This window comes from Scophthalmus maximus, chromosome 16 (genome assembly GCF_022379125.1).
Source record: "Scophthalmus maximus strain ysfricsl-2021 chromosome 16, ASM2237912v1, whole genome shotgun sequence".
In the NCBI taxonomy this organism is placed as follows: Eukaryota; Metazoa; Chordata; class Actinopteri; order Pleuronectiformes; family Scophthalmidae; genus Scophthalmus; species Scophthalmus maximus.
Window position 1 is genome coordinate 14,139,262 of NC_061530.1, and position 24,060 is coordinate 14,163,321.

The window sequence follows — 24,060 nt, forward strand, 5'->3', positions numbered from 1 at the left end:
CCGTCCTGAACTTAGTTTTTGCTCTCAGTTCTCTGTCTCTGGTTATAAATGACTTCAGATTTGACGTTTCCAGCCCACAACCTTACAACAAAAACGCACTCATTTATTCAAACAGTGAAGAAACTAAAAGGGAAAAAAAAGACTTTTTGTTAAAGAAAGGCGGGGGGCGTATGTTGTACTGCTCCCATCAAGCAGAAAGGAGGGTGGTAGTCGCAGAGGCTCGCAGCCGGGCCCCACTTTGGAAAGCCCTCATAAATCCTGATTTGAGCGGGACGCTAACCAGAGGAGGTAAGGCACGTCAAGAGAGGGGGCTGGAGAGTGGGGAGGGGAGTGGCAGCCTGCCTCTTAAAATGCTACGTCTGATTAAGTCTTCCCATTAGGTGACAGCTGAACTTTAACATTAATATGATAATATTGAAATAAGTGTGTGTTATTTACTTCAGCTCCGGGGAGGGGGTGGCAGGAAGAAGAGAGGGAAGGAGGAGGGAATGATGAATGATTTCTGGACAGCTTTGGGTGACATGCCAGGCGAGTTGACCCCCACCCCCCCGCAATTCCTCTTCCCATAATCAGACTTGACAAAATGGAGACATATGCAGAAATATTGGTTACAGTCGGCATCACAGCCCTTCTCAGGCCTTCCCTCTCTGGTAAGTGCCGGCCGCCCTGTGAGCCGCCCTGCAAATTGTCTACAGGCATTGAAGCATCTATTTCAATTGGCACTTCCTTCCGGGCCGCAGGATTTTACATTTAGTCTGTGTCATTTACATATTACTCTTAATCAAAATCCACAGTGGGCGACAGGGAGAGGGAAAAAAAACAACAAGAAAGAGGGAGGAAGAAACAAAACCGTGGCGTCACGGTTCAGGAGTAGGCACACAGCACTTTATGAAATGGAGATGTGACAAGACATTACGGCATGTGTGTGTGTGCACATTTGTGTGACTCTTGTGCGTGTGTGTGTATTAGGAGGCAGTGCATTAGATAATGCAAGGCCTATTGAAATATTTGCGTGTGAATGCTTGTGTTTGTTGGGGGCTGAATTGTGCGTGAACCAGCAAGCGAGAGAGACAAAGACTGCAAGTTGAATATGGGCTGTAATATGGCTTGAAACACAAAGGCAAAGAGAAGACAAGAATGGAGACATGTACAGTGTGCACTTGTCTTTTCCAGTTCTTTTCTGCAGGATGCTATGCAGGGCTACACTTTTCTCAGTCTACACAGACAACAATGCCATTATAACAGAACAGACACTCACACCGACAGTTTGGTTAGTTTGTACGCCAAGATATACGATAAGAAGAATTAAAGATATTCACTGAGGAAACAAGGCCCTCAAAATTATATTGAGATGAATATACCAAGATTTGAAAAGTACCAAAATACTGCATCTAACAGCAGTTTGTGTACTTTTTGAGATTTTCTCTTACTGTATGGTTGCTATGACAAATTTACTAATAAAGTGTCTATTTTGTGTGTAAATGCAACTAAAAGTTTTGTACTAATTCATCCACTTATTTATTAATCCTCCGCTGGAAAAGCAATGTAATTATTAGCAATGAGGCCAACAGCAACACGGACACAGACCCATTGCAAATGGAACTAAATTTGATCTTATCACAGACTTCATCTGACGGTGATGACTCGATGCAAGCTCACAGCTTGACTGTTAGAGCACGACACAGACAGAGAAGTGCAGAAACAATGTCCCTACCTGCCTCTTACCTTCTCAGCATGCCGGTAAGGATGCGAGAACTCTTGCCCAGGTTGGCGTCTGTTTCTCTCAGCTGGGGAGACAAACCGGTTAAAGACAGGTTTTAGTTTTTTCATTCAGATCCAACAGCTCTTGAGGGTTTTAAACACAGTCTATGAAGAAACTACACTGGTCAAATTTATAAAAATATCACACCCTCCTTTGACAAGTTTGCTTTTTATGCCTCTGTGCCAGCGACAGCCGCGGAAAGAGGTATTGTGTTTTTGGGTTGTCCGTCCGTATGTCCCTCGTGAACACGATATTCTATCTCAGGAATTCATTAAGGGAATTTCTTCAAATTTTGCACTAACGTTCACTCTGACTCAAGAATGAACTACCTCATATGTGGTGGTCAAAGGTCAAGGGCACTGACCTCACAAAAACAACCTTTTGGGCATAACTCAAGAAGTCATACACTAATTGTGACAAACTTTTACGCACATGTCTAATAACCCTAACCCTAATTTGCATGAATTATTTTGATGATTTATATTGTGCCCCACAATTTTTTATTGTATATGTCTGGACAGACATGGATGTAAATTGCTAATAACTTTTAGATCCCCAAGTCTATAAACCCAAGTCACCAAGAGCAGTTGTTTTCCAATTGATAGGAAACCCCTTGTAATTTTAAAGATGTTGTCAACAGCAGATTCACACTTCAAGGGCACGTTACTCCAATGGCCGTCTGCTCATCTTGCTGCAAAGCAAACATTAGAGTAGTGTACGAAAAAAGAGTGAGAAGGGCACTTTACTTTTGACTTAAATTGCAAGTGTGGAGAGTCCTCGAAGACACACTTTGAAATAATGATCATGGCTATCCGGGGCCTGGGATATTTTCCTCTTCCTTGCTCCACCTTGTCACTTTTCCTTCTCTCACCCTTTTTGTTCCTCAGAGGTCATAGGAATGTTTTCATTCCACTTTCTTTATCCGGTGTAGGGATTTTTACAGTGAGGGGGACAGGTGGAGATGTTCCCAACAAGATGTGAGTGTGACTCCACAAAATTGCTGACACTGCACTGAGGGAGCTGCCACTAACGTCCACCTGAAGTCGCATTTCTGGAGGAGGATGGGGGAGTGTGGGAAAGAGTGTCTCTCTCTGGAGTCAGCAGGGAGTCATTCATCCTCTCCCTCAGAGACAATAACTGCAATTCCAACAAAGTCATTCTCAATCAGTGTGTTTTCACTACATAACATTTTTAATTGATAATTTTCACACCTTTTCTTCCCATTTTCCGCGCCTCTACAATGGTTCCAGCATCACTCTTTTTTCTTGTTTGTTCTGGCTCATCTTGCAGTCATCTCTCTTGCCTGCCTCTTTTCCCACTCCTCCTTTGCTGCTACTTTCTTCCTCTTCTTCCATCTTCCCTTCCTACCCTCTGGCAGCCTGGGCTGGTGCGATGCAGGTTGCCAAAGCCAGGGATACATGTGGTACAGTGTAGGAAGTGGGGGACCTGGGGTTTGGACCCTCTGGCAAAGACAACAAGTCCTGCAGTTGCCTGATGTCTGCCTCTACCCACAGATCTGCCCCCCCTAGATACTTCACACTTTCTCCCAAAATACATGTCTATCTGAATCATTCCTTCTTTCCATTCCATTCCCCCGCTCCACAACCTCTCACCAAATCACATGCTTTCCTTCTTAACCTAAAATGGAAACCAACTGAAATTTCAGTGGAGCTGACTGTCTAAAATTAACTGTGGTTGCCTGTATGGGGAGAAGGAGAGGAAGGTGTTCTTTTGCCTTTTATTTTTCTTAGACAGCTCACTGGGATGAAAATACACACATATTCTGTTAATGTTATTATAAAAATAAAGCTTGTTTGTATATGACTAAATAGTCTCTAATCCACATCATTTTAATCTATTAATTGCCAAAATAAGGCATTTAACAAAAGGAATAGGATAAATGTGAAATTAAGATGTAATTCTTTTTTCAGCATTTAAGGTTGTAAGCTTATAGAGAGCGATCAAGGCAAGAAATTACTAATTTGTTCCCTTAAATTACACAACTAATCCTCTTATATAACTGTGCACCTGACCAAGAGAGGGGAATGGACAAATGTAGTAATCTGAGAGTATGATTTAGTAATTTAAGCAGAAGAATTATTCATTTGGGGGAAAAAAATTATAATTTGTGCACACAAATTGCTTATTTTTTTTCTTGAAATTAGCAATTCCTACCATTTAATGAATGATTTTATACACTTTCATTCACTTTAATTATTGATTCAAGATATATTAATTACCTATTTTAGTGACTGATTATTTAAACGTACCCATTGCTAGCTGTCAGGCTCTCTATGAGCTGGCCCGGAGAAGGTTTATAGCACATTCTCCAATCCTCTCTGGGTTTGGGAGCACACTGCTTTGACCCGGTCTTGAAACCTTCCACTGACTTCAATTTGTACCATAAAAGCTAAACAAAAGGCCTCACCTCCTGCTGAGTGTAGGGCTTTGTCTGAATGTCTGAGTGTGTGTGTGTGTGTGTGTGTGTGTGTGTGTGTATGTGTGCGTGCGTGTAGGTGTACATTTTTATGTCCATGTGTTGGCATATATGCAAAAAACTGTAACTGTAGCTTCTCCTCTATATTTAATACAAAAGAGCTGCTAACTATTTCGCCCATCACACGTCTTTACAGTCTAGTTTGTGTGTGTGTGTGTGTGTGTGTGTGTTGGGGGACTCATGGGAAGAAGGGAGAGAGAGAGAGAGCCAAAGAAAGAGAGAGCAGGTACTCTCAGTAGACACCGTCGACCGTTTTGAAAGGAAATGTTTGATTTCCTTTGAAATCGCCTGTGCGAGGCCCACTGCCATGTTGTGATCTTTAAGCATTCTGCGTTGAGGGGGCCGACAGGGTTGGGCCCCCTTCCTGTGTTTGGTCTTTTCTGTCTCTGCCTACCTGTCTGTTTGGCCGGCTGGATTTAAGGAGGGGCAGTGCTAAGGTTTGAGGGGGGGAGCTCTCTGGGGGAAAGTGAGAAGGAGAGAGGAAACCCGGAGAGGAATGCTGAGGAGTTAAGGAGGATAGGTGAAGAAGGACGGCAGCTGGCAAAGTTCACCCCATTCAGGTGAGGGGAAGAATAGGGGGGAAGCATCCTGGAGAGAGGTGTGCAGGTACCAACAATATGTAACCACAAGAAAGGTGATTTCACTTCAGGTGATGTGGCAAAATATGCTCAACATATTAATATTCTTCCATTCACACTGTGAGGCTGATACAATACAGTGCTATCAATAAACAAGCACATTAAGAACCTTGTCAAAACAATGCTGCTGACACTGTGTGTGAACAAGTGTAATCACACCCACTTGCATTTGTGTGTTTACCTGGCAAACCGAGCAGAAAGTGTTGAATGCTGGCGATGTTGTTAACCAGTCGTAACACATTTTACGGTCTCACAAACACGTGTGGAAACAGACAGATGAGTGTGTGTGTGTGGGTGTGTGTGTGTTTGTGTGTTTGTGCAGGTGGCATGTGTGTACTCACTCTTTCTCTGGCTCTCTGGATCTTCTCACGGTCGGTGTGCAGGTTGGCAAGAACCTCCTGGCCCACTTGTTCTGCAAGAGTGGCAGACGCAGTGTGAGGAAGATGATATTTCCACCGTTTATGAAATGATCTCGAAACAAACGAGTCAAAAACACTAACGTGTCATATGGATCATTTTTGGAATGATTTCATATGTATGAAACACTTTATTCTCTGTGTTTCTGTCTCAATTATCTCTCACCATGATGACTACGGTGGAAATAATGTGATATCTTTCACCTGGATCAACTCACCTTTTTAGTTTACAGCACATTCAGAATATAGACACTGAGTGATATTTTGTACACTAACTAAACATTGTACAGAGACGACACTGTCTAGACTCTAGAGGGAGCATCTGGCAGGCAGATAATAGAATATTATAATTATGGAAAAGTTTTGGAATTCCTCTCGCCAGTTGTAGATAAACTCATCAATGGTCAGTGTCATTTTCATGTCTCATGGGTAGGGGAGGAAAAAGGAACCCCCCCAAAAAAGATAAACTAAATAAAATCATTAAATAAAACCCACTGCTGCCCATCAATACAACCATACTGCTCCAGCATTAGCGTCTAAAAATGAGGGCGGCAGAGGATGAATCAGGAAAAAAAGGAAAAGACGTGAAGATTCTTTGCATGGATCAAAGACGAGCTTTCAAGCACACCAAACAAATCCGGAATAAACAACGCAGACGCTGACTGTATTACACTACACAGGTGCCGCACACCAAAGGGCCCACGTGCTGAGCGCCTGTTTAGGGGGAGCAGTGCAAAAATATGGGCTACATCTGGCAGCTAAGCAAGAGAAAATAGAGAGAGAGAGAAATTGAGAGAAAGGCGGAGAGAGAGAGACAGAGGATCAGGGAAAAATATAAAAAATGAGAAAGCACTGTCAAATGAACGACATTTGTCTCCCATTCTTCCCATCCCTTTACCCCCCCCCCCCCCCCCCCCCCCCCCCCCCAACACTGTAACTGACTCAAATGTGTCTCTTCCTGCCTTCATTAATTTCTAATCTGGGACGAGACAGATTGAAGGATACCCAGATTAAACAGTGCAGTCAGACAGTCACATGTGACAAATAGTGCAGATTAAAAGACTGAGTGCAGGTATTAATAACCATAAAAAACACACAGCCCTCCCCCGTCCCCATTGGAGAAGAACAAGGGATAAACAGCGAGGGAGTTGTAGTGGAAGTCTTCTGTTAAAAGAGACAAATAAGCACATCTATCCATCTCTGTCATGACTGTGGCTTTTTTTTTTTTTTCTTTAAATAAATGAGTGTGACAAGTACTGCAGCAGCAGTGTTTTTTGGGCAACTGCATTATTGGAAAGGTTTGCAAAATGTAAAAAAAAAAAGAAAAAAAAGATGGATGAGGTCGAAGGAGAAAAGGCCTCCAAAGATGTCTTAGTCCAAATGAGCAATCATTACACACATTGTGCTAAGGTGTGTGTAGCAAGGCAGTCATGGATTTGTGAACATTCAAGTAAAAAAATCGATTGAAAACAAGAAGAGAAATGACAAAGAGCCTTTGCAAATAAGCTACTTTTCAATGGGAAAGAATGGAAACGCAGTGGACTCAGGTTTCTGAATGACACAAGATGATGAGCAATTTTCAGCCATTAAAAAGTTATTTTAAAGAAAAACAAAAAAACAATTCACGCGCTCAAAAGGGGAGTTTTCTGTGGATATCTATGATGAGAAGAGCTTCTCGAAATCTCTCTGGGTTCCCCCTAAACGCAGTGAGCCATTGGAGGTCTACACAGCTCCCAAGGGAATGTGTGGAGTTTATTGTGTTTATCATGCATCTTCCTCTGCATTACTCATTCTCTGGCATGTATCTACATTTCCATTCATCGTGTTTAATCCTGCTGTCGCGGTGAAAATCTGTTCGTTAAGGGGGAGGAGCTCTTGTTGGGCAACAAATAGCACAAACAGGGTAAGTAAAAAAACAAAACTCTAATAATGAGAATAATGAAAAGCTCCATAGGTGACACACTACTCCCATACTGTGGCGTGCTTTTCTTTATCATCATATACTTGAAGCAAAAGAGGCTTCCACCCCACAACTGTCATTATCCGAAATCAGGTCTACTTCTTTGCAACAACCTAAATAATTAGCTTATGCATGTGATTTATTTTGCCATGTCAACATCTTACATATTCAAGTTCGTACTGTTTTTTTTAACTGCATCAAAAAAGTCAAAACTAAAAAAGGATCCTCCTACCGACACAAAAATATGTCATGCAAAAATTGTGCAGTTGATAAAAACAACAGGAGAGGAGGAACCTTTTTCTATTTTTGGGGTTAAAGCCGCTGACTTGTTGCTCGTTAGTGTGTAAAATATTCCCGTCCTGTTTAAACAGCTATTAACAATTTAAATAACCCTGGCCCAGAGGCCTTGTTCTGACTCACTTGTTAAAGATCTTCATCCCCAAAGGTCCATTTAACAAGCCCATTATTCCATTACACTACGCTCACACCAGCACCAGAGAGTCTTCATTTAAATCACTCCTCTAATGTAACTGTAGAAAAGAATCAGTATAGGAAAGTTGAAGGTGCAAATCTGAAGAGGGAATAATGTCTGGATATAAAACTTTTGTCCTATAAATCCACCGTCATGCTTCTGACATAGCACAGTCCAGATCTGTTTTTATCTCAGCTCAACATGTCACCATCTTGTTTATAATTATAAGGTCGTCGGAAAATATTGTGTATTTACTGAACAATTAACTTCAGTGCGTGAAGTAATAAAATAGGTAATGCTAGAACAAGCACCACAAAATGATACTAACAGAGTGTGTGTGTGTGTGTGTGTGTGTGTGTGTGTGTGTTTGTGTGTGTGTGTGTGTGAGATTGCATTGCAAGATTGCTAGTTGAAGTTATTTTTCAGGAACAGACAAAAAGAAACTTTGCCCAGTCCCAGCTTGTTTAATTGTGAGGATTTAATGGAACATCTTTGTTTAGTATTTTGGAAGGTTGGTCAGACAAATAAGCTTTTCTTTCTCTATTTTCTGACATTTTACAGACCAAAAATTCGATGGATGAAAATAATCCGAAAAATAACTGACACTTTCCAACAACAGAGGGTTTTTTTCTCCTCTTTTCAGGCGCCCTACGAACAATTTCAAAATCGGTTTAAAAGGTTGATATCACAAAATGTCCATGTCCACCCAGCTGGGCCAACGACAATGCAGCTCAGACAGCCGACAATTCTGGTACAGCCCAAACGTCCCCAGGCTTCACATTTCTCAGTTCCATGGACACATTTAATTGGAGGCATCATCTATTTTACAGGAGCTGTTTCAGAGCAGTTACACACTGTCTGAGAATCTCTCTCTCTCTCTGTGTGTGTTGTGGGTTTTTTGCCTTGCTCCCTCTGTCCCCAGAGCTGAAAGGGTACAAGACCTGACGGTGGTGAGCTGCGAGGCTCGGCACAGCTCCTTTTCATTAAGCAGTTGAGACCACTTTTTGAAGGTTACCACACACACTTATATCCGGACACGAGCCACACACTCCAACAAACGGGCTATGGAAGCCCACGGGAGGGTTGAGGGGAAGTTGGGAGGAGCCTGATAAATGTTAGACCCATACATTTTTTTTTCTCTCTCTCAAGCACTACCACACACACACACACGCAACACACACACACACACGCACACAAACATGTACGTACATTGCACACATACACACATACTGTGATTCCCAGGTGAATAAAGTTACCTGTCTCGGTACACTTCCAGAGAAGCTTTTTTTTTTTTTTTTTTTTTGGACTTCTCAAGTCTGCAACTGCCTGGTGACACACTTTCATCACCTCCATCAAAGTTGTACCCACACTGGGATGTATTTATAATGCCGAGCCCACAGGCCATGAGGCTAGCGCCTTCACACTGAGCTGTAGCTCAAAATAAAGAGGTGCCAAATACCAGGTCATGGGGGGGGGGGGGGCATTAAGCATCTTGGGACTCAGAGATAACATGACAGCGTACCTATAGTAATAACAAACAAAGTATATTGTTTCGTTAATAAAGCTGTTGTCAGACATGAACTCCGACAACTTCGTCCAGTCATTGTCTGGATTTTGCCGTTGTCACATATGATCAATGCAGCATGAGCTTGTCCGAGCATGTCTCGTTCACAACAGCAGGAAAATTTCCGGCACATTCTGTGGCGCTTGCAGAGTAGGAGGGGAACTGCTCTTGCAGGAATTGAAACACTTAAAAGGCCCAAAACAAGTAATATACTGGGGAGGGTAATGCTGGGCCATCCGAGTCCATCCTGACTTAGCCCATGCATCAGCCCTTCCCCTTGCATGAGTATGAGTGGTGGTGGGCAGTCAGGGTGGATTTCTGGGGCCTTTCTTCACTCCGTCAGGCTCTGTTTTATTCATCGCCTGCGCCCTGACCCCGCAGAGCTCCTGTTCTGACAAATCACTTCTGATTAAGACAGATCTCTGTTAGTCAGCCACTCAACTTGGCCTATTCATCATTCCACAGAAAAATATTCCTCTCTCTCCTCCCCCATTCCTCCTCCTCCCAGCTCGTTTGCCTGTCCGTCAGACCGGAGCAAGGCGCAAAAAGAAATTTCCGCCGCTGTTTTAAGTGGCTGATTATAGACAATTGGTGGATGGAGAGACGCAAGAGCGTCTTATGGGTGATAAGACGCAAGTTTAATGGGTATAAATGACCAGGCCTGTAGGAGACCAGCTGGTAATAGAACCATTTGTTTAAAGCTGAACCAGCGTGGAGAGAACTGAAAGCTGCATTTTCCCTCTATTTGAGCTCCCCCCCCTCTTTTCCCTTCACCTCAGCCTCAAAGTCAAATTCTCAGATCACCAGATTTACATTTTCTTTTAAACAGCAAAGTCCCCTTCACCCCCATTGAATGAGAATTGATGAGGTTCAGAGAGGAATAGCTTGTTTTACATTTATGAAATTACCCAAACCTACATGTCCCCGTGGACACAGTTCCGGACACCCTGCCACTCATTTGTTAAATTGTTTTTCATAGGTTAGTAACAATGGAAAACAAAATACTTACTGTAAGTGTACCAACACAGTCAGATGTCTGAGAGCATTCATATGCAAAGTTCTGCCATAATAAACTACAGCTAAAATTTCTAACAAACCCGATTAAATTAACCTGAACAACAACCCTGCACGGTGGCAGAGGGCTGCGAGGCAGGCGGGGTGAGGAGAGAATGAGGGCTCCGACAAGCAAATTGCCTGGACTTAATCAACCGGTCTTACTGAACCATCCAAATGAAAACTAATGGACTCGGGTGCTTGCCGTGATTGCCCCACATGCAACAATGTGCGGGCAGGAGCATTGCTTTCTGAGGTCTTCAATTAAAAAAAAAGGCAGGGAATTTCCACAGACCGCTGGTCAGCCTATACACCTATGTATCCTGACTGGTCAATTGTGAAGCTCAAACGGAGCGGACTTATTAATTCTGTTTCCAGTGGTGGGAAAATGATTTTTTTATGTGTTGATTAAACTTGGTCAAAATCGTGTAGTAGAAAAAAATTAAAGAAGTGTAGAATTAAAAAATCCTCTCTGAATGAGCTAATTTGTGTATGCATTATTCATAACGCTGACATTTGTGTCACACAATTGTGCAGGCCACATTGCAACAAAAAAAACAATAGTACATGAATGGAAATAATTTTTTTTTTAACAAACACTAGTAAATCAAACTTTACTCAACCACAGCCAGCATAGATAATTAGAGTTTAAGTGCTTTACTCTGCAACTTAAATTATTTGATTTTATTATCAGCTGAGTAGCCATAAAACTGAAGGGGCCACAGCATATGAACATTGTAAAAACATAATGACCATATCTAAGCTGAAGGTCAAAGCTATTTAAAAATCCAAAACACTCCAGTACAGGCACATTTACATAGAAGCACAATCTGTTTAACCTGGAAGACAAACACATTGAGTAGAATTTAACTCTACTAACGATGCCAGAATAAGGGAGAGGTATGTGTCATTGGAAAACAACATGTCAATTACTCCTCTAATCCAACTAAACATCTGATTTAACAACCCCTGGTGGAACTGACTGAGGAGAAAAGTTTGCCAGTTTGTTGGAAATGGACTCAGCGAGAGATGTACAGTATATGGAGGAGGAGGGAAGAAGAAAGAGGAAACCTGACGTTGCTCTGGTTCATTTTCAACAGTTTAGGGAGCGTTAATCATCGCATTACTGCTGATTAAAAGCCTTCACGTCTCTAATCAGAAAGTTGACAGGCAGAACAAAGAGCAAAACACAAATTTCTTGCCTTTTAATTATCTGTACAACACCACACCTCAGGCGGCTCTTCCCTGCCTATCTCCTCAAACTCAGTGGAAGACTGAAAGGAGATCTAACGCTCTACAACAGTTCATTATCCAAAAAAATGGGAGATGGGAGAGAGAAAAATACACATGCTGACACACACACACACACACACACACACACACACACACACACACACACACACACACACACACACACACACACACACACACACACACACACACACACACACACACACACACACACACACACACACACACACACACACACACACACACACACACACACACACACACACACAAAGCTATAAGGCTTTATGATTATTGAAAACCTGGCAGAGGCCTGCAGTCTTCTTTATTAACATGTTCCGGATTGGCTCATCTTAATAATGTTTGTCAAAATCGGACTTGGTGTCAGGCTCATTTGCATGTTTTGACAATGCCAGTTGGAAGCCTCCCTCTATTCTCCTTCTGGATGCCAGGAGTGAATATTTAACACTTCTCAACACCTACTGATAAGAGCTTCTCATTGCTAAATTGACAAAATAACTTTGTTAGAGTCGCCCGCCCAGCCCCGCTGTTTGCGAGTTAAAGTTAGAACTGATGCAAACACAGTCAGGTAGACACAAAGAAGCTTCTAGACTGTCTTGATGGATGTTTGATCACCACTCCTGCTCAAACCATTGAGGATGTGACGCCTTCTGCAAGCCCGACTGTTCCTGCCCAGCTGTTACCTGTCAAGTGGTTTGGACATGAAAAGTCCATTCTACTTCAGGAAAAGATTTGGCATCGCTTTGGAGGTTCTCAAAAGTCCTACACGTTCCTCGGTTTCTTCGGCGCAGGAACAGATTGCTGCCTGACTCATGATCACATCCCATTTGAATAAAAGGAAACAGTGGATCACTCTCTCCCTTCCCCCATTAACTGCTCACTAAATGAACCCTCGTTACGTCAATGATATGTAAAACAAGCATGGTCGAAAAACAAACAAACAATCTGTGGGGACACGGGACTGTCGGCAGCAATTTAGAGATGGAGAAAAAGGAGGGCATGAAAGCGAGACATCAAACATTAGCCTGAATGGAAGGCGCAGGCCATTAGAAGTGGTTGCTCTGACAGGATCTGACAGTTGGAAACACTTAAAGATTATTTTCTTCAAACTTTGAATTCATTAATACTCATGAGCTGATGAAGGGCTCCCAAAACACAGCAAAAAAAGAGAGGGAGGGCTGTGTTGAAGCTAGCTGTGACGGGTGACGGGTTGCACCAAAGAGGCCAGTTCGGTCTGAGTGAATGAGGCTCATGTTCATGGTTACAGTTAGTAATGCAACATCATTTTTAACCACATCAGACCAATCAAGTGATTCAAATAATAAGGATTATACTCAGAAGGACCACAATGTATAATAATGGTCACAGCTACACCCTGTTTTCAGTTATGAACTTGGCATCTGGGTAGAGCATGCAGGAAGTAGGACATTTTCAGGACATTTTCAGGACATTTTTCTGTGGAACACAGCATTTTTGTTTAAAGTCATCAAAAACGCCTACTTGCTTGCTGGGATTTATCCCGCTGTATTTTCACATGGGCTCCCTCTGACATATTACTGAAATTTGACACGGGGGCCAGCAGGAAAAGTTACGGGAAAATATCCAGGGCAACATTTGTGTTCTCACATACAGCCCCCTCCTGTAAATATCCTTCAGTTCATGCGTGAAAGCAGCTTTAGTTGAAAGGCTTGTTAAACTTCCCTATATATATGTATGAAAATAAAATATTCATCCTATGTTTGTCTTGTGTTGAAGAGCTGAATATGAAATACTTCTTCCTCGTATTATTCCATAACTTTAACATTTCATGTCTGCACTGGTGGCGTGCATTAAATTGTTTCAGCGACTCACTGTGACAGACATAGTCGTCCTCTTATGTGCAGACGATACATCAAATTGTCTTTGGCAAATCCAAGGTGCTCTGACAATTTCATTCGAGCGAGCAACAGTGCCGCCTGTTCGCAGAACACTGCGTCATTGTGGCAGCTCCGACAGCACAGATACAAGTTTGTGTTTGACTTTGGGGTAATACCATTGCACTTCCCTGCTCGGCTTAAAGGAAAATAATACTGCTATTATAGGCGGGAATACGAGGCACAGAGGGGACTCACAAAAGAGAGACGCATCATGCGCGTCATTTAACAATGACCGGGGCCACAGAGCTGAAGACAGATTATTGTCAGCTGTCACTATGAATACACTCAACATGGCACGACATGTGAGGGCATGTCAAAGCTCCTGTGTACAGTGTACATTGTTTATTTGTGCTTACTCCGCATTGTTCCTTTACGACATCCAGTCACTTCCAAGCAACGACCAAGACAAACTCAATGCTTGAGGCGTTTTCATTGAAAGCCTCATCTTATAAAGTCATTGGAAATTGCGTCAAGCACAAGGCTTTACTTACACAAAGAGTACGGTACAGAGGAAACCTAAGTTTAGGCTAAAGACAACTTGCTTTAATACTGATGTTCTGCGTGACACACAATGGATCACATGACCAGCAGACACAGAGGGAACAACACGTGCCGACTTCCTGAATTTGTCCCTGAACTGACATAAATGTAGTATAACACTGTGCATCACTGCTGGGGTGACAAGGCATCTCCTTTTCCTCCTCATTAACTAAAACTGGCCTACGTGGAAACCCAACACACCTGCCACCATCCGACACACTAATGAAGCATATCTAAGTTTTCAGACATGGCAGAACTAATTTAATCTACCTTCTAAGGGGCCTTAGCGACATCAAATTAATTATTCATAAAGGACATGATATTGTAACTCAACTGTCATCTCAGTAGCTGGGCCCCCTTTTTTATAACCTCCCCCTGCCTGTCGCTCTCTGTTGTCTTGGACTGTCTTGCTTTAAAGAAACCCCTTCTCTTTTAATCTATAACTTAGTAATACACATTGTCATTAGCTGCTGAACACAATGATGTCTTTTGTTTGTTTTTTTTTTGTTTTTTTTTTGAAGTTGCCAGTGAAGGTGACAATAGGGTAGGGGGGGTAGTTTTTTTTTTTACGATTGGCGCGGCTCCCTGTGGGTTTTACAGTACGCTGATGGGGCCAGCTTCACCGCAGAGAAAAAAAAGAGACACAAAGAGAGAGTCATCAAGTCTGTAATAACACAACCTTAGATACCTTTTATTTCCCCCTCATAAATAATGCATGCCATCTGGCGAAGCTAATCTTTCTATAATGCTACTTAGACAGGTTGGCCACCAGGAGGTGGGACAAACATTTCTGTAACACGCAGTGGTTCTGTTGGCCAGGTGTCATTTTCTCTTCAGGGGTAGGATGGTGGTATGCGACCCTGTCATGACTGACAGGAACAGCGGCGGCCTGGCATTGCTACAACACCCTATAGCGAGAAACTAAAACTATTATGCTGATTCCTCATACAAGTATGCGGATCCTCAGTGGAAATCAGCATGAGGTCCACAAAGCCAGGCAAACAGAAAAATAACCACCAACAAGACCTCGTGCTTTCAGAGGATCTATTGTGACAGATTAGCCAACGCAGGAACTTTGAAACGCAAGGTGAAAAAAGATCAAGCAATGCCACAGAACTTGTATATTCATAATGTGCTTGAAACCTGAGAACTCTGACATCAAACAAATTAAAGAACTCAACAGGCGACTAAAAATCAGGTACATTAAATGTGTTTCCTTTTGGCAATGAAATGTATATTCTATGTGTAATAGAATTGCAATATTTAATTAAGATCATATATTAGTGGATTTTTGGGTGCATGTGTAAGATTGTGTAGGTTTGTCAATGACATAGTAAGTGCATAAGATGAATTCAATTGGCGGTACATCTGCAAACACCATCTGCATGTGAGATAGGCTGTGATACAGTGCAGCCATTAGAACTGCAATATGAGCAGTGACAGTGGGCAGCCTTTGCATGCTCCATCCCCTGATTGTAATTGAGGCCGACGTGTGACAGCCCCCGATGTGCCCTCTCTGCAGCAGCCCGGAGCATAGGGCGTGCTGACAGAAGAGGAATCGGAGACAGTGGCACGGGGTCCTGGCCTGGCACGGCCATGGCATGGTACCCTTAGGGGCACTGACCCTCCCCCTATCAACCCACCGCAACTTTTGCTGCCTCACCTCTGTCACCAGGCATCTCGGAGGCTAACGAGAGGGCACCCGAGACTGCTTAACAATTCTACCACATCCGTTGGCTGGGTATGCAAGCAGCTCCTTTTCCCTCTCTTCCGTCAGTGTTCCTCTCCCCGTGCTCTGAGACCTTTAGTGAAATAAGTGTCAGCCTGAGGAGACAGGCACTCATCAACACTTTATACCTGGGAGGTATATTAATGCTGTGATGGTTTCCTGGAGGAGGGAAGAAAAAAAAAAGAGGCTTTGTCCTCGCAGAGCGAGATAAAGGACGAAGGCTTGGACAACTTTTGAGGGTGTTAACTTTGGCAGTGTTTTTGTGGATGTAATGTGAAAGGTATAAAAACACAAGATAGGACAACAGGCAGAAAATGATCTCACGTACTGTATAGTAGTATCCCCGACGACATTGGAAATGTTGATAATTGGCCATGTGTTTCTAAAAGAAGATACATATAAGTTTCTCTTGATCAATAACCGAGATAGATTGGAATAACAATGTTGGAGGGAGAGCAAGGGAGTTTCCTGGGAGAGAACAAGCGAGAGAGAGCGTTAGTTTCTCTGTACAGATCCTCCCCACCAGGATCCGAGTTACAAATGAAACTTCACTTCCACAACAAGTGGAGCAGGAAGCCTACAGGGGCCTTCTGGTATCCAGTCGGAGATACATAATTAAAGGAACACGGAGAGGGAGCATGTTATTACCAATGTTTTCATTAGGCCAAGTTAACACATTGGTCTCCCACAAGACGTACAGACAACAGACAAGGAAGTGGATGGAATGGGATGCTGCCTATTGGGATCTAAAACTCTGTTCAAGAACTGTTCATATTAGTACTGGTTCTGCAGCATCCCATCCTGGCCATACTGCTCCTCTACAAAAACATTTAATTTTGACATCAGAAATATGAAAAAGCATGCACAGGCCTGCTCTTTTTTTCCCCCTTCATATTTTCACTCTTTCCCCCAACATCCAGGCTCAAATTAGCCAGGATTTTTAAGATCAGGGACTGTTTTTTAGGCTATAAAAAATGGATTAAATGAAGAGGAAGTCTGGCCTAATGAGCTCCCTGGGCTATGGAGCAGCAGGGACCATGAGGGGAAAGAAGGGAGTCGAGGCAAGCCTTTGAGGAAGAGGGGGCCGCAGCCATGCCCAAAGTGTGCCAGCTTCTCCTCGCTTTAGCGCCAATGGCACAGACGGCACCTGGGCAAGGCTTGGCCACCCTTGCCTTGTGCCAAAGAAGAAGAGAGGCAGAGCAGCAAGTTTGTGTTGAACCTGAAAAGTTCTACTGGCCATTTTACTTTTATATCTTCACTTTTTTGCTGATGGTTCAGTCCTTGAGCAAGGAAAGGAAAAATGTGCTCAGCCTATCCTGTATGTACGTTCCAACACTGTAACAAACAAGTGAGGGAGGAGTAGGAATCTTTGAAATAAAATTAAAATATCTGACACTGCACTTCAACTGAAAAGCTCAACAGAGTGGAGTAAATACAACTTGAAGATATCAAGTGGCACAGAGGACCAAACCTAAATATTGTAATCTTAACTTTGGTGATCCAATTTTCCAATTTGACTAGATTTTATTTGGCATTCCAAACATAGTTTTCCCATTAATTCTCTAGACTGTGGCATGCCACCATGGTCTAAATTGTCCCACAAAAGTTACATAATGAGCCATAAATCTTTTCACACTTCTCATAATTAGAGTAAAGATCTCCAACATAGTGTTTTGCACTGGTGTTCATGGCACTGTGACAATATGGGTTTAAAAAACGATTTTCTGCTATTCTGATACGTTCATGTTAAACATTGGTACTTTTGAAGGCCCCAACTTTGTGGTCTACAGCCTTCTGAATTAAAATATTTTAATTGTGAAAACCAATCAAAATGTCATTCCTTTTTCATTACCTTTATTATTAACAGACAAGACAATGGTTTCAAAACTGCATGCCTCAGGAGTTCTTATCATAACAATAATATGATTACTTAATGAGAGGTTGTGGGAGTATAAAAAAAACCTTAAGTTATAAAGACGTATAGCAGGTGATATTTTCACACTAATCGAATTGTTTCATCCTCTCATTCATCTCAACCTAGCCAATTAGCGCCACCAAAGACACTTAAGCAGGCAGTCTGCCAATGACCATGGGACATACTGTACAGGAACAGGTTGAGTCTTTATGCCCAACGAATGTCAACAACTGTCCACAGTCACAGAAAAAAAAAGGAGGTGGAGTTTATGGACAGGGACCGAGGAGAAGAAGAGGAGGAAGGAGGAAAGGCAGGTATAGTGGCTACTGGATGCCAGCCAAAATAAAGAAAGAGGGGAAAAGAGAAATAAATAAGGGTAGACAAAGATCCTTCATTCAACTTGAAGAAGTCCATGTCAAAAGGAACATACACCAAGACACAGAGAACAACAGCTATGGGAGAGGACAGGAGGAGCTGGCACATTCTTCAGCTACTTTTCCTGACAGCGATTAGAACCTGTCAGAGCCTCTCAACCTGCCACTCCTCTGCACTCATAGGAGGCCTGTCATTACAAATAGCCCAGATTAAAATACCACACTCCTGGGACACAGGCCTTGACCCCCCACCTACCCCACATTGCCAAATGTCTGCCCACACAGCCACCCACCATGTCAAGTGGGAGGGAGGAGGTAAAGAGTGAGGAAGGTTGGCAACGGTGAGAAAGCAGAAGGGCTGTTAGGGTTAGACATGTAAAAAAAAAAAGGGGGATGCTAAGGGAGAGAAATGGCACTTTGGGTTCAGAATAGAGAGGCTGACCTAAATAGCATAGCATTGGAGAAGAGCAGATTGAAAAAATGAAGAGGGGGAAAAAAAGCCAGAAATAAAAAGAAAATGAGAGAAAAAAATTAATGTTAGGCCATTCATCCTTCCTACTTACTGTAGCATCTAGTAAGTCACCGACATTTCTAATAGTGAGGACAATGTTGAATTTTTGGCAGGGTATAAATGTTTGAATTCCCGTCAGGTTTCTGTTCTATTAGTTTGACTATATGAATCAGTAGAAAAGGAAGAAAAAAAAAAATCCAGGCCATTGAGCTTGTGAGAATTGCCAGACAGTTTTTTCACACTTGTCTTGAACCTGAGATGCCTAGCAATGCAGTTTAATTAGGCTAATGGTAACAAAGCACTGAAAAATATTACGGGTTTTCAGCTCAAGCCTTTTGTAAACGTCAACTTGTATCTCTGTATGAAGCAGACGAATGCAAAGAGAGAATAATGAGTCCAATGTGTCCTGACTATCCTGTGCCAATGCGAATCTTCTGTCCTGACACTGAAAAATGACCTATCTCAGCAAGATTTGGAAGCGGGGAGACGTGTGTGACAGTCACCAGCACCATGCTGACAGCCCAATAGAGTTGAGGAGGAAAGCATCATTAGGATCACACAGACACAAATATACAAATACACACATCAGCGCACAAATATTTATGTACAGAATACTCAAATACACTCCATCAGACATGAGAAAATGGGTGCATGCCTGCTTGCACAGAGAAAAAGAAAGAAAACATCTCTTGCCTAATATTTTCTACCTCAAACAGAGCGTGACTATGTGGCCGCTGTCATGTCAAAGTGGCAAGCACACTGTGGCAGAGCCAGGCGAGGCTAAACACGACCGAAACAGACAGGATATACAGATTATATGACATCTTAGTTATGCATAGCCTAACAAAAAGCATAAACACAGCTCCATGACATAATACGGTGCACACATAACTGTCACTAAATGTTATTGAAATAGATTAGCTTGAAATTACCTGACATCCGTATGGTGTCATAAAAAGTGTGTTAGAAACCAAGTCAAATCGGTTTGGATGCCTTTGGTGGCTTTAACAAAGGAGGGGAATGAAAAAAGTAACCCACAGGGACTGATGTCAAACACATCGAAATCAGATCTTGACCTGAAGCACTTTTTATTTTTTCAAGTCAAAAATAACGGTAAAATAATCTTTGATACATGGACAGCATGTGGGAAGACTGGCCTGAAAACAGCATTAGCTCACCGTGGTGAATTTAAATGAGCAAACTTGGGGAGTTGACAGACTTCTCTTCCTTGTGGGCCTGTCTCCTGAGAGGAGATGTTAACTGAATGATGTGTAATTAGGCCCATCACTTGTTTAATTGTACAAAAAAGGGCTGGAGGAAGCAGACAATAGGGATAAAAGCGAGCCGACCAGCAAACCTTTTACATAAACACTTCTACAAAATCAGTAATAAGAGACATTTTCTGCCACACCGACCAGTAAAAGCTAAGGATTGGTCAAAGCTCAACTGCTGCTCAATCAAACCTTTTATGGGACATTTCGACATAACAAGCACCTATTTACTTAGAAATATTCCCCCAAAAATATTTGTTCGGCTTCAAGCTGTGTTTTTATTCTTGCCAGAAACAGGGAGAATCATGAATTTATATATAAGCTTTTTTTTTTTCCTATTCTGTTGGCTTGTTCTGTATTCCTCTCATTACAGAAGAGGAAGCAAGGGGCGAACAGAGGGAAGCAGGGATACGAGGAGGTGACAGAGAAAGACGGAGATCTCCAGTGACACGTCGAGACATAAGCAGCTGATAGTTATCTGTGCACCAACCCCCAGGTTGTGCTACCGTGAGTTAGGCGCACACCAATGATGTCGGAGATGGAAAAAACTAACTCCCATGACATTTCATGACAGACAACCGTCACACTGCTGCAGAGCCATCAAGTGGCCACAGTTAAGGAATGGGTCACTCTGATTGCCGACTTAAGTAGAAAATATATGTCACGTATTTTTACACATCCAAACATGTTTCCCGACTTGCCAGGACAACTAAAATTGCGTCCAGCTTTTGCAGAGAGTTGCTTTACCACTGTGAAACTGACAATGTCCCAAAAAGACAACTAGGGGGGCTTCTAGAACCAAAAGTGGCACGACCAGAACAGAGGCGTGCTTCAGTTTGCAAGTCAGATTACCTCAAGAGCGTGAGTTTCGGTTTCCACCGAGAAGTGGGAACAACGCAACGCATCCTACACCCTCTTTTCTCCACGCAGGTCATGCTCTCCTAAAAAGTATGAAAAAAGCTCCTCACCTAATTAAAATAACAAACAAAAACCCTCACTGCCAGCTGCACAGTATTCCTACACTATTTCATACCTAGACAGTACAAGCATATAATGTATAATGTATAGGCCGCTCGCCCACCACATGTGAAAAATATGTACATATTCCAAAACAATGAGGTGGTACACAAGTGCAAGTGGCAAAAGGGAGAGGGAAGGAGTGTGTGTGAGTGTGTGTGTGTGTGTGTGTGTGTGTGTGTGTGTGTGTGTGTGTGTGTGTGTGTGTGTGTGTGTGTGTGTGTGTGTGCACGCGCGCACGCTCACACAGACAAACTCCTGATAGTGACCCCGTACCTCATCTCCAGGGCATAAATAAACATGTGTGTGAGCGAGCCTGTGGATTATAATCAGAGAGAAAAAGGGAATCAAATTTATTCTGCAGCTGTCATTAATATTTCAGGGCTGTTACTGTAGCCCATGTGAAAGAGCATGAATGATTAATTTAGACATCACCTCTGTCACAATCCCTTACCAGGCCTGGCCCGTGATCCACCTTTGAGAATAGTAAACAAAAGGTGGGTTCTCCCTCGTTTTTTGTTGTGGTCTGGTTTGGGCTGTTCCTGTCTGGCAAGCAGGGAGGGGGGCAAGGTGCCGCGTGGCGTTGTCAGAACAAGTTGGCTGTCTTTGTGGTTTGCCTGTGACATTTAGGTGTCGTGTGAACAGCACTTGCTGGGTATGGGGACAATATCCACAACTACAAGTTAAACTTAGGGCAGGATCATGCGTGAGGAAAAAGTTTGTGTGGTGGTGGAGGGGTGGCTGTGCTAAGCCGCTTAGACCAACAAGTGTGCTACTCTGCAGGGACACCAAAGACCTTTAACTATGTTGGGTAAAATTAAAATTACTGTAGCATCACTTGCAACACTTACTTCCTGGCCAAACCAAAGAAAAGAGCGGCCATTACAATAGTACTATTAATACCCTGTCTGTGTTACTCATTGACAACAAAGCCAAAAATAACAGCACTGGCAGCGTACACCAAACCCAACTGTTCAACCCATTAGTTTGTAAACCAGATACATCAATAGACCCAAACACTCTGACAGACAGGCACACGTTAATGCCCTCATTCCAAGTGGATGGATGAGCATCTTAGCAGGTGATGGATGTGAAGACATCCACAAGGTCCTATCAAACTGACACGTGCCCCATACCTGTGTTTATGATTTGTGTTTGGGCTTTGTGTGACGCTTGTCTGACAAGTGGAGATCACAAAGAGACAGAAACCATGTATCAGACTGCTGGTGCCACTGGTGCCATCTCAAGGGCCTGAGGGCGTGGTGTGCGTGCGTGCGTGTGTGTGTGTGTGTGTGTGTGTGTGTGTGAGTGAGAGAGTGAAGTAAGTTTGTGTAGAGTCTATAATTGTCTATCAGTGTGTTTTTGTGTGTGTCTGTGCAGCAAATTCATATGTTTATGTATGTTTTAGGATATCATATAGTAAGTGTTTGTGTGTGCGTGTAGGTGAGTGAGTGAGTGAGTGAGTGAGTGTGTGTGTGGCTACCTGCTGTGCAGTGAGCCCACAGGGGCAAAGCGAGGAAGGATGACACTGATGCGATGTGTTGGCATGTGCCCTCGGGTGCTTTTGGTGTGGTTGTCATTTTGTTGTTTTTCGTACAGCTCCCCCTTCGTCATACCCCGCATTATTCAAATAACGCACCCCAAAGTTCCATAAATAAATAATGAATTCAGAACTAGATGGATTGATGAACAGTGATAGAGAAGTATTTGTTTTTTGGTTGGTTTTTTTTTCACACAGATTTCTCATTGTTTGGACAAAGTCTTTGACAGGCACTTTTCTCTTGGGAGACTCAGCTTATCAGAAAAAGAAGTGCTGGGTTAGAAGGATGCTGTCTCTCGCTGAGAGTTGTGTGTGTGAGTGTGTGTGTAGATTTATTATAATTCAAAACATGCTTTAGCTTTTTAAAAATAAAGAAGTTCCACTCTCTAAAACAGTTATCTGGATAAAGTGCATGTGTCGGTCAATAACTTGAAAGCAACAGCCAACTGTGTCAGGAGGTCAAACTCAACGAGAGAGACACTTTATACATAATCCAAAACATACACTCTCTCCCATTTTCTCTCAAGCATATACACACAAAATCACACATGCACACAATGGAAATTAACATGATAGAAGATTACATATGGGATCACAGACTCCTGAACTTATTTCTCACACATGAACATGTTACAACACCCCAATCCTTTCTCTAAACAAATCTCCATAGCTTATGAGACCTAAGGAGGTCAACATGCATCTGAAGGCATCCTTGTCTCTCCCCAGAAAAAAAATTGTGTGGGACTTGAAAGCAGCGGCAACTCGCTGACTCTCTTCTCTATAGTTCCTAAAGCCAGTGCAGATCAATACGCAGCCATACATACCACAACTGGAATAACTCCTGTCAAAGGTTACTTCTTTTTCTCTGTGTCTCTTCATTTTAGCAGGGTGGTGGAGGAGGAGGAGGAGGAGATGGAGAAAGAGAGGAGACGGCTGTGGAGAAGTAAGAGGAGAGCAAGAAAAGATAAACCCAAAATGATCCCTTCTCTATAGTAGCGGAACTATGTGCTAATGGGTTTTGACACATCGCCAGCAGGCCAAAGAAAGAGGGGGCTGGGGGTGAGTCGATAGTGGTGCGCGGCGGTGGCCAGAGGCTAGCAGCAGCGGCTAGGCCAAACCCCTGGTACTAGCATTGGCTGGGGGCCTGACCACTAATCATTAGAAAGCCAATGAGTCTACCAGTGCTTGCAGCTACGCTAGCCTTCCCAGGGAGCCACACCACCTAGTGAGGGCCCCATTGTGAACATTCATGCACATACAGACACACACATATATACATAAACATATGTGTGTGCGTGTGTGTGTGTGTCCTGCATACATGCCATGCATCGAAATAAAAGGTGCTATGCCACAAAACTGGACACATGCATGTATGCAATATATATGAATGAAAAGAACTTTTGCATAAACTTACAAAGAGATAAAGCGCTGTGACAAAAAGTTTAACACACACACACACACACACACACACACACACACACACACACACACACACACACACACACACACACACACACACACACACACACACACACACACACACACACACACACACACACACACACACACACACACACACACACACACACACACACACACACACACACACACACACA

The 24,060-nt window shown here is 42.9% G+C and overlaps 1 protein-coding gene and 1 long non-coding RNA gene across 5 annotated transcripts in view; both read right to left on the bottom strand.

Moving 5' to 3' along the window:
• The window catches only part of vti1a (vesicle transport through interaction with t-SNAREs 1A), a 103,989-nt gene that overhangs the window by 30,582 nt on the left and 49,347 nt on the right, over window positions 1-24,060 (bottom strand). For 2 of the 4 annotated variants that reach the window (XM_035613262.2, XM_035613263.2), the window contains 2 exons: window positions 5,239-5,309; window positions 1,715-1,787 (listed from right to left, as the gene is read on the bottom strand). In XM_035613262.2, coding sequence (XP_035469155.1) covers window positions 1,722-1,787; window positions 5,239-5,309 — 137 coding nt within the window. In that variant the 3' untranslated portion in view covers window positions 1,715-1,721. The remainder of the gene's footprint in view (window positions 1-1,714; window positions 1,788-5,238; window positions 5,310-24,060) is intronic. The other 2 variants (XM_035613260.2, XM_035613261.2) reach the window with 1 other exon arrangement.
• Window positions 22,892-23,993, bottom strand: LOC118287735. The gene is made up of 2 exons (XR_004785711.1): window positions 23,859-23,993; window positions 22,892-23,377 (listed from the first exon to the last, which is right to left on the bottom strand). It is a non-coding gene; the product is annotated as an uncharacterized LOC118287735 (long non-coding RNA).